General features: G+C 43.9%; 1 protein-coding gene across 7 annotated transcripts in view; it reads left to right on the top strand.

The window, feature by feature from the left end:
* The window catches only part of CSPP1 (centrosome and spindle pole associated protein 1), a 131357-nt gene that overhangs the window by 118028 nt on the left and 2037 nt on the right, over window positions 1-11292 (top strand). For all 7 annotated transcript variants that reach the window (XM_030887566.2, XM_013007271.2, XM_045295822.1 and 4 more), the window contains 2 exons: window positions 6912-7021; window positions 10853-10985. In XM_030887566.2, coding sequence (XP_030743426.1) covers window positions 6912-7021; window positions 10853-10985 — 243 coding nt within the window. The remainder of the gene's footprint in view (window positions 1-6911; window positions 7022-10852; window positions 10986-11292) is intronic.

Raw genomic sequence — 11292 nt, 5'->3', positions numbered from 1 at the left:
AATAATAAAGGTAAAGAGCAGCAAGAGAGACATGAATGGTCACACACAAAGGATACTTAGTACATGTACAAATATGCCTGATAAAGTTGATGTACGGATTTTAATAAGCATTGTAAGAGCTCTCAAATGATTAAAAAAAAGTTAAGATTAAGGACCAATGTCTCCTCAGACCCCGAGGCCAGAAGGCAGTAGAATGACATATTTAAAATACTGAAACTGGAATGCTGTATTTGGCGAAGCTCTCCTTCGAGAATGGAAGATACTTTTGAATGGAAGAATTAAGACATTTCCAGATAACCAAAGTGTGGAGTGGGTTGGTAACCACTGGATTTTCTCTAGAGGAAATGCTCCCGAAGGTACTTCAGGTGGGACTGAGCCGGGACAGAAGACAGTCGCTGGAAGCCACACAGACAGAAAAGTTGAGGTAACTATGGGCCAGTCTAGGGGCAATGTTTACAGTCATTTAGATTGGTCAATAAAACTAGTTTTTTTGTCCTTCATGCTTTAATCATGACAAATGAATTTAAAAATAGGTATAAATTTAGATTACAGGACACATTATATATACAGATATAACAGGTGTTAAAGATAAAACAACAAATACATGGTGGGGCATGATACAGAAATAGTGGGTGTTTTTTTTTTAATCATGTTATTGGGGCTCTTACAGCTCTTACCACATTCCATCCATCAACTGTATCAAGCACATCTGTCCGTGTGTTGCCGTCATCAAGAAGAGAGTTGCGTGTTACTGCAGCTGCTGTTGGGTGCCGTGAGCGCCGCTTCCGTTGCACGGTGACCCTGTGTACAACAGAGCAGACCGCCTCTTGGTCCTGCCCACCACATGTGTCTGTCAGTCAGTCATGCGGTGATGGCCGTGATGCTGGAAGCTTTATTTCCAGTATCAGTAGGGGCACCCAGAGTCAGATGTCAGTAGAGCTTCCAGACTAAGAAGAGCCTGTGAAGAAGGCATAGGCTGTCCACTTCAGAGGAGTGAACCACTGACAGCCCGCCCCATGGGCAGCATCGAAGCATCGTCTTACTCAGAAAACCTCCTGAGTAAAAGAACGCTCCCAAGTACGGCCCGGAGATGAGCCCCCGCAGGTTGGAAGGTACTGAGAACAGGAGGAAGAGCTGCCCTCTCCAAGGAGAATCGACCCCAAGGACCAGGATGGAGCAAAGCCTGGGGGCCTTTATTTGTTGATGGGCGGCGACTCCAAGTGGGAAGAAATAGCTGCAAACACCAATTAATGGTTGGAATTTTGAAGGTACAAAGAAGTCTGAGTCTTGGGAAATTGGAAATTGTCAATACGCATAACATTGCTATTCTAGGCAATCGTGTGCTGAAATGGACTGGTACTAGCCATTTCCAATCAGAAAGTCCTATGGTTTACTTGAGTGTCATGTCGGGAATGTTACTTGAGTATCAGTTTAAAGCAGGACTTTATAAATGTAATCTTCATGGTAACCACTCATGAATACAGACTTATGTTGAATGCACACAGGATGGAAAGATGAGGGCATCACAATGGTTTGTTACAAAGCGATAAAGTGCAAACAGTATCAGTGAGGAAGTGAGCAACAAAGGAGGTGTGCTGTACCCGAACCAAAGACCACGATGGCCAGAAGGAGTCCTTCCTGGGTGGTCATTTCTATAAATCCTCAGATTATAAGTGCAAAACTCTTCAGCCAAATACTAGCAAACATAATCCAAAATCATATTAAAAGGATTATATCTCATAATCAAGTAGGACTTCTCCCAGGAATACAAGAGTGGTTCATTATTAAACAATCCATGTAATACATGATCATTTCAGTGGACACGAAGGTGCTTTACAATCCCCAACACCCGTTCCTAATAAAACTCCTAAAAAAGCTATGCATAGAAGGGAAATCCACCCTCCTGATGAAGGGTATTTATTAAAAATTCACAGTTTACATCATTGTGATTCCACTCACTGGGGAAACACTGAGACGTATTTCCACCTAAAATCATGAGCAAGATAAGAATATCTGCTCTCGTCACTGAAGTCCTGGCCAGAGCAATTCAGCAAAAGAAAGCAGTAAAGGGTATCTGAATTGGGAAGAAGTAAACGGATCCCTCTTCACAGGTGACATGATCCTATATGTAGAACCCCTCTCCCCGGCCCCCAGTAATCCACAAGAAAGCAGTGGAGCCAATAGGTGAAGTTAGTGAGGTGGCAGGATCTGAGATGAAGACACCAAGGCAGTTGGCCCCTGTGCATCAACAATGCCCATTCTGCAGAGGAAGTTAAGGGAACAAGTCCTCTTACAGTGGCATCTAACAGTAAATGTGACAGAGGAAATGAACTTAGACACTGTAAAGTATCAAACTACTTGTAAGAAATTAAGGACCTATATAAATGGAAGAGCATTTTGTGTTTCTGGATTGGAAAACTTAATATTGTTAAGATGTCAGTCCTACACAAAGTAATCTGGAGATTTAGCACAATCCCCATCAACATTTCAATAGCTGCCTTTATAGAAATGGAAAAGCCAAAACCCCAAGTCAAACCCATTGCCATTGGATCGAGTCCTACTCGGAGGGAGCAATATGTAAGGTTTTTAGAACTGCAGTCCTTTTTGGGGGCAAATAGCCTTGTCTCTGACCCCACAGTGGCTTGGCTGGTGGGCTTGAATTGCCAGCCTTGGTATTAGTAGCCTGACACCTAGCTCACACTGCCACCAGGGCGCCCCGAGAATGACAAGGGGCCACTAGTAGGCAAAGCAGTCTTGAAGAGGAAAAAAGTCGTAGGACCCATACTTTCCGAATTCAAAATGTGCTAGAAAGAGTCTGTTAGAATGGGTGAATGGAGACAATGGGCAGTTTTAAGACATGGAATAATATTCATAAGGATTCATGATGGTGGGAGGGGAGGAGAGGGAGGGGACAAAAAAGAGGAGCTGATACCAAGAGCTCAAGTAGGAAGAAAATGCTTTGGAAATGTTGACAGCAACATATGTACAAGTGTGTTTAATACAATTGAATGATGGATTGTTATAAGATTTGTAAGAGCCCCCCAATAAGATGATTAAAAAAGAAAAGCATCTGCTAGGTTTGTAATGATAACCATAAAGAGCAATGGGGTAGATAAAGTTGGAGTTCAGGACTAAACTCCAGTCACTTTGGATTTTCAACAAGATCACTAAGACCATTCCTTGGAGACAGACTGCCCTTAAAAATGGTGCAGTGAAGCCACCTCACACCACGTAGGGAAATTAAATCAGACTGGGTCAAGGTCCTAAGTGTAAGACTTGGAACCATAAACTTCTTAGAAGAAGACAGCTTTAAGATGTATTTTTAAAATCATGGGTCAGTGAAGGATGCCATGTCTTGTGGTGGGGCCGGCCCTATGGTCCTCTCTCTGCTTTGGCTGCTCTGAGCGGGATATTGTCCTCCAGGCCTGGCGGGCCAGGATGTGCTCCACTCTCTCTTCCTCCCCCTTCATTTGCTCCCTTGTGCTCTGATCAGACATGTCCCTCTCCCTGAGCTGCAGCTTCAGTGCCGTCCTCTGAGGTAAACTCTTCTGGGGGGAGGGGCACCTGTCCATGTAGTGGGATTGGGGCCCGCCCCTCAGACCTCTCTCCTGGTTCCTTGCTTCATGTCCATCAGTATGTTTTAAAGACTGAATCCCAGAGTGAACCAGCAGCTGGACTCCCAGGTGCACTCCATCCCCTAGAGCGGCCCCTCCTGGCAGAATTCATCTGGCCAGCAGCCTTTCATTCCTGGGGCGGCCGGCTCCTCTCAGCCGGGCTGGGTGCTCGCCAGCTTCGGCATGGTGTTGCAGCTGTTCTTCTTTGAGAAGCGGCCACATCGATGTGGTGTGGTGGCTTTCCGCACCTGCAACCAGCTCCCCCTGCCAGGTCCCTCTCTGCCTTCCTCACCCCTTCATGGTTATATGGTAATTCCTGGGCAGCTGCACATCAGCACAGCCAGCCTCCGGTCCCAGTGGGGATTTACAGGAGCCCGGTGCGATTGTGGTTTAGGTGTTGGAGTGCTAACCACAAAGTCTGGAGTTCAAACTCACCAGTCTGTTTCTGCCTATGTTTACAGTCATAGACACCCCATACAGGGTCGCTATGAGTTAGCAGCAGGACAGAGATTTAAGTGAATTATATGGGAATGCCTATATATAACAGGTGCTTTGTACAATGTCTACGTTGCATAACATCCTGTTGAACAGAGCAAATTGTGGATGTTAAAAATTCATTAAAGTGTTTTACCACCTGACACGATAACCCAATTTAAAAAAGGGCTGGCAGGGTCGTGTGTAGACAGTTCACCAAAGCAGAAATACAAATGACCAAGAAGCACATGAAAAGATGTTCCATCCCATAATCATTAGAGAAATGTGAATAAAAACCACAACTCTCCGTCACCTTACTCCCAAGGACATCGTTGCTCATGGCAGTTCTACCCACAGTAGCCCAAAGGCGTTGGATTAAACATGATGGCATGTACAGTCAGCAGAATATTACTCAGCTGTACAGAGAAATGCTGTAACATGAGTCAACCTTAAAAAAGCGCTGAGTTACATAAGTCACTCACAGAAGGACAAATATTGGCTGTTTCTCATTTACATCAGCTACCTGGACTGTGTGACTGCTTCGAGCCCTGGGCTTTTGTGCTGTACTAGTGACTCCAGGGAAGGACAAAGGTGAACAGTGGGAGTCACTGCTTAGGGTACGTGGAGATTCGTGAAGGTGCTGGGAAACATGGAACTGAATGTTGGCAATGGCTACACAACACGAATGGATAAAGCCACTAAATTGTACGCACGGAAAATATTTAAATGGCAAATGTTTTATTATCAAAAGGAACTTGAAGTTTGTGGAAAAACACTAATATTCTTTCCCCCCCTACTCATAAAAACTTTAGTATTTTTTAAACAGTTTCATTGGCATATAATTCTGTAGTTCAGTCATACTAAGAGGAGTTGTACAATTATCATCAAATTCAATTTAATGCTGTCAACTTTTATTTCCATTTTCCCACAAACTTTTTGGAGACACACACTCTCACACATACTTCCTAGAACTTAAAAGAAGACGTGGTAACCAAGTATAATGTGTGGTTCTTGATTGGATCATGGACCCAAAACAATCCCTGCCTCAAACCATAAAACCCGTTTAAAAAGAAACAACTTCAGAAAGTCCCTGGTGAAATTCTGCTATCCTTTGGTTTTCCCATGAGCTTTTAAAAGCTCCTTCATGCTGTAAATCAGGGAGATTTAAATGGCAGCTGTGTTAAGAAATTAGTTTCCATGCAGTTGATGGTGACTCCGACCATCCCAGGCGTGTTGGAGTGGCTCTTCCAAAGCAGAGGCCTGGCTTGCTTTTGTGGCCCTCTGTCATGGGCCGGACTTTTGAATAGTAGTTGAGAAACGAACCAGTTGAGCCACTCAAGAAATCCTGAATATAAGTTAAGTGATAGTATTGTTAAATTTATGTTAAATTTTCCTGATCATAATGATTAGATTGTGATACAGAAGACAATCCCTGTTCTTTGGTGACAGCTTCAAAAACACTTACAGATGATGTATCTTGATGTCACTGACTTACTGTACAATGGTTCCGCAATCTAGGGAACAAAAACCATATGTACATATTTTTGCGCGTAACATGCCCCTGTAAGAAAATGCACGTTTACATCATGCACAGTGTATGTGCGTGAACTGTGCGGCCTGACAGATAGCAATGGTGACTAGAGCAGGGGTCCTCAAACTTTTTAAACAGGGCCAGTTCACTGTCCCTCCGACCATTGGAGGGCCGGACTATAGTTTTGAAAAAAACTATGAACAAATTCCTATGCACACTGGACAAGTCAGCTGCTAAGCAGGACAGGCAGAGGTGGCAAAAACACCCGGCGGGCCAAATATATGTCCTTGGCGGGCCGCATGTGGCCAGTGGCCGTAGTTTGAGGACCCCTGCTCTAGAGTCCCTGTCAGGTCACTTGGAGTGGGAACGGATGCAGTGGTGGTGAATGAGAGAGGTTCACTGTACTATTACTATAACTTCATTGCAGATTTACCAGTTTTCCAAATTAAAAAGTTGGGAAAATCCTAAATGTTGTGGGCTATTCATTTACATGGTCAAACCAGCTGTTGACGATGGCTATCACAAAGACTGACAGTGTGAAATGTTGGTGGGGCTGTGGAGAAACTGGAAGTCTCAGACTACGTAAAGTGGGATAACCATATTGGAAAATAGTTGGGAGGTCCCTCAATGTTGTATATAGACATATGACATGACTTCACAATTTCCTCCAGAGTACATGCCCCAAAGGAATGAAAACATGTGTCTACTCGCATATTTGGGCATAGTTGTTCATGGTAACATTCATAATCACTAACAACCTGAAAGAGTTGAACCATCTATCGACTGGTTAATGCATAGAAAAATGTGACATATTACACAGTGTAAAACAATTACTGATTCATGGTACAACGTAGATGAACCTGAAACGCATTGTGCTACATGAAAGACACCCAAGATTACATTGTATTTTTCCATTTATACAAAATAGGGAGAAAAGTCCTCCAATCTAGTGGGGCAGAATGGAGATCAGTGTTTTCCTGGTCTTGGAGGATAAGAGTGGGGAGTGATTGCAAATGAGCAAAAAGGAAATTTTGAGAGGGATCATCGTGATGATGATTCTACACCTTTAAATCTACTGGGTGGTACACTGACATAATGTGCAAGTAATGTATTCATAAACCTGTAAAAAAATAAGCTTTTGAACAGAAATGTGGGTGAAGGGAGAAAACGGACAGTGTAAGACACAAAATAATAACAATAATATTGGGAAAAAATAAGCTTTTGGTTTAGTTCTGGGTAAAGAACTTGGCAGTGGTAGAAGTTAAGACTGCTTTGTTGTGTGATCCTTCCAGGGGCATATGGAGAGACATACCCTGCCATCGAAGATGACCCCCTTCCTCCGCCATCTCGGTTGCCCTCTGCGAGAGAGCGCAGAAGGAACAAATTGAAAGAACTGGACTTTGTATGTATGAAATATCTTTTTCTTCTCATGTTCCGTTTGAGAGGATGAGCTCTTGGTTCCAACCCACTGGGTTGGGACAGTAAAGAAAGTGCACTCACTTTGGAGTGAGGGGGACCTGGGTCTGAATCCAAGCTCTGTCCTCAAGAGAGCTGGGTGGACTCTCAGGCCAGTTATTGAACCTGTCTCCAGGGTGACTGTAAGTATACAGTTCAGTACCTGTCACAGACGCTGCCCTGTAGATGTTAATTCCTCACCCCAGCTTCTGTCCTTTCTGCAGGAGCCCGTATTTTGACCAGTCACTTCCCCAAGGTTACATAGTCAAGAAGGCCGAGGTTCAAACCGATGCTGTTTTCACTGTTTGCACACCTTCCTAAGACGACAGCCTTTAGAGAGTACCGGCTTTGGAGCCAGTGATGCTCTGTTCTCGTTGGGCAGTGAGTGAGCTTAAACTCTTGGTCTCTTTCCTTATCCACGGCACGGAGAAAGAGAAGATATATGGGAAGCACTTAGCACTGAGCCAACTACACAGGGAGCACTGGACACATGGCAGGTGCTGCTGCTATTAGCAATGTAATACCAGCACACAGGCACTTGGATAACATAGCTTGGTGTAAGGGGGAGGGGACCTGCACTTGAGCTCACCCGTCATACTCTGAAGCAGCAGCAGGCCACGGTGACGGACTCAGTGGTTGACCTTCCAGCAGCAGCCTTATCCCGCAAGCGAAAAGTGAAGGCTGGTACAAGACAACGATGCTCAAGCCAGTGGGTCTGTAATGGCCATTGGGGTCTCTGGAAGAGAGTTATTTTCCCAAGGTCCATGTACTCATCTCTAATTTTAAGTTATGTTTTAGATTTCAGGCTTCAAGTAAACTTCAAAAATTGTGTTAGCATTAGCAAATTAACTGACCAACTGAAATGGCTCAATGGCCCAGGGTAAAATATTTTGAGCAATAATATAGAAATAGCTCAGTGAATTATAAACCAGAAAATAGCCACGAATCCATATTGATGTAAATGAAAGGTTGAGTAAGTAAGTAGAGAATAGACAAATGTCATGGTCAGACCAATTCCAAATAATTTATAGGGGTGGACCATAATGCCTCTTCCTCAATATAGAGTAACTTTACAGTGGAAAAATCTGACGCTTACAAAAAAGTTGACCGTAGGTGTGTGTGTGTGTGTGTGTACATACGCATGCTAAACCAGAAGATAAACCAGGCCCCCAGTTTAGTTTTCCATAGATCTTGTCTCTATCTGGATGCAATCTCTGGTCTCTTGCTCACCTTCCCCCAACTCCACCCCCACCTTCGAGAAAGGAAGGTGCTCTAGGTAGTTGCTGAGAACCCTTAGCCACAGTCCAAGTTTAAAATCTTCCCACCCAGACAGAGGCAGGCTGCTTCTTAATCCTGATGATCTGCTGTTTGTGAGCATACATCTTTAAATAAGACACAAGTACTTAAATCTCTACAGGGTAAAATTTACACACACATTGAACTGCCTTCCGAAGACCTGCCCATTCTACCATTGCTTTCAAATCGTCTGAACTGGTTCAAGATTGTCTTCATCTCCTTGTTTTTCTCCTGGGCCTTGCCTTAGCAGCTTCTCTGCTAAAACACAGGCGACTTCCTCCTTGAGGTTCCCACTCTCTCTCAAAAACTTTTTTGAACTTAACAAATGCATAGATGTGTGCGGGTAGTTCTGGTGATAGTTTGCATCTCCAGCCATGTTGGACTCTCTGGAAGGGAGGAAACTCACATACTTCACTTCTCCAGTCTCATCGGGGCACAATGGACCCTTGAATTGGTATTTTTTAACACTTCATTGAAATACATACCTTCAAGTCCACCTATGAACTATGTGATAATCTACATTATTCTGAAGAATGACCAGACTTTTCCACGATTCTACATTCCCATCAGCAATAGATGAGGTCTCTGATTTCTATACATTTTCAACACTTTTGTTAGGGTCTGTTTGGTTATAGCCATTCTATTAGGTGTGCCATGATATCTCATTGTGGTTTTCCCTAATACTTAATAATATTGAACATCTATTCATGTGCTTATTAACTATTCATGTATCTTCTCAGGAGGAATATATACTTAAATCCTTTGCTCATTTTAAAATTGGGTTAATTGGCCTTTCATGTGGCTTAGTTGTAAGAGTTCTTCAAATAGTTTGGGTACAAGTCCCTTTGGCAGCACCTACTCTGTAAGTATCTCTTCCCGGGCTCTGGGTTGCCATTTACCTTTTGAAGGTGTGCGTTGAAACGGACTTCCTTCATTTGTCAAGTGCCCTTACCATTCATTCTTCCTGTTTCTCATTCGTGTCTGAAGCAGCCGCTGTTGCCAACCTCATGAAAATTGACTCCTGGTTTGTCTTGTGTTTTGCCTCTTAGATGTCAGTCTGTGATCCACTCTGCCATAGGCTGTCCAGCATGAGTCGGGTCCAGAAGAACTTTTGCATGCAGACATGCTGAGGAGTCTTATTTTTCTATTCATGGAATTTTGTTGGCACCAATGTATAAAGGGTTTTATGTACACACTCAATTGTATGTCGTGATCACTATACTTGGATTGATTCTTACCCCTTATTTAGTAATTTTTCCCTTTTGGATCTTGTACTATTTTCCAAAATTTCCCTAATGGCACCATTTCCACGATCATCTTAACTTTGCCCTTGATGACTAAAGGTCACATAGATAAACATCAGCATCAGAATGTAAGTGCTACATATTTCCTCTTGCTTTATTTTGCTCAACACATGGTATTTGAGAGTAAGTAAAGAAAGTCTTGCTATTAGGATTCCAATTCAAGCATAAAACCCACTGCTATCGAGGCAATTTTGACTAATGAGTTCATACATGCATGGGTTTTTCCCAAACAAAATGTGTTTAAGCATGCTCCTGCAGTGTTGATGTGGACATTCCCTCAGTATCACACCTGTCTTGCACTTGGTAAAGTGTTTAAAACAACAACAACAACATCCAATCAAAGCATTGCCTTCAGGTGGGCTGAGTGGTGGGTTAGGCAGGGTCACTTAAAATTCAAGGTGCAAGAGGTCAGCCTAAAAGGTGTGACTGATTTTAATTCCAACACGGGGCAATGGTCACGTTTCTCCAGTGGACAGGGGCCAGGGTGAGAGCAGCAGCGTGCATTAGGAAGGAGCTTGCACGGGTGGAGGCGTGCTGGCAGCACAGTGAGTGTGTTGCCGTTTGAAACCACCAGCTGCTCCTCGGGAGAAAGAAGCGGCTTTGAACTGCTGTGAAGAGTTCGCGTCTCGGAAGCCTCAGAAGCCCTCGAGGGTCACTGAGTCAGAGCTGACTTGACGGCAGTGTGTTTTTGTTCGGCATGGGTGAGAATTAGGCCAGGAAAGTAGTGCTGGGAATTGTTTCCAAATGACGATGCACCTGCTCATAGTTTGAGGGTAGCAAGGGCTGTCCTGTGAGAATGTCACTCCTGACCGCATGCACTCTCCAGCCCTAATTTTGCCCCTTTAGACTTTACAAAGTCACCCTTGTAAAGGAACACGATTGGAATCCCCTGAGGCCACCAGCATTCTGGGACTGGGGTGGTGTGAACGGACAGCGCAGAGTGGTTTGGGGAAAGGTTGGCTGGATGGAAACACTGCTTTCAGAGTGCGTAGACCTAGAGGTGGGGAGTTGGAAAAACGATTTCATTTTCATGTGTTTGTTCCATAAAGGTTTCTGCAAGTGTGTGGCAATATCCTTTGACTTAACCTTGTATTTTTCAAGGGCAACAAAATACGTGGATTCAGGATTCATTCCGACATATGTCAATGACTTTCTGAAGTTCTGTTTTCTATCTGCAGGATCATCCCAGTGTACCACCAGATGGCCTCTCTTTAAAATCTGCTTCCAGTATAAATGTGGATGAGCTTAGACTGAGAAATGATGAGCGGCTCCGAAGACTGAATGAACTGCAGAGTAAACCTATTAACACAGGTAAATGACCGAGCGTGGTGGCCTCTCGCATATTCTGTAAGCACTCAGACCTGCGTGCAGGAAGTGTTCACTGAAGGTTGAGGGATGAATGTAAAGGCCTTTCAGTTGTGGTAGCACACAGTGGCCACCCAGCCACGGCAGTACAGGTTTGACTTCGAGGCCTCCTTTCTACCTTGGAGTCTGAACAGATCCATACATTGCCTATTACATATATCCATGCTTTGCTAATCGGTATGGCCGGGATTATCAGGAAGTAACTCTTGAGTTCCTTAACCAGCTATGTCAAGCTGTTGTACTAGTTATTTTC

Source organism: Echinops telfairi, unplaced genomic scaffold (assembly GCF_000313985.2).
Source record: "Echinops telfairi isolate 266 unplaced genomic scaffold, ASM31398v2 ScPeMD7_1;HRSCAF=3_0, whole genome shotgun sequence".
Classification (NCBI taxonomy): Eukaryota; Metazoa; Chordata; class Mammalia; order Afrosoricida; family Tenrecidae; genus Echinops; species Echinops telfairi.
This window is presented reverse-complemented; position numbering and strand designations above follow the sequence as displayed.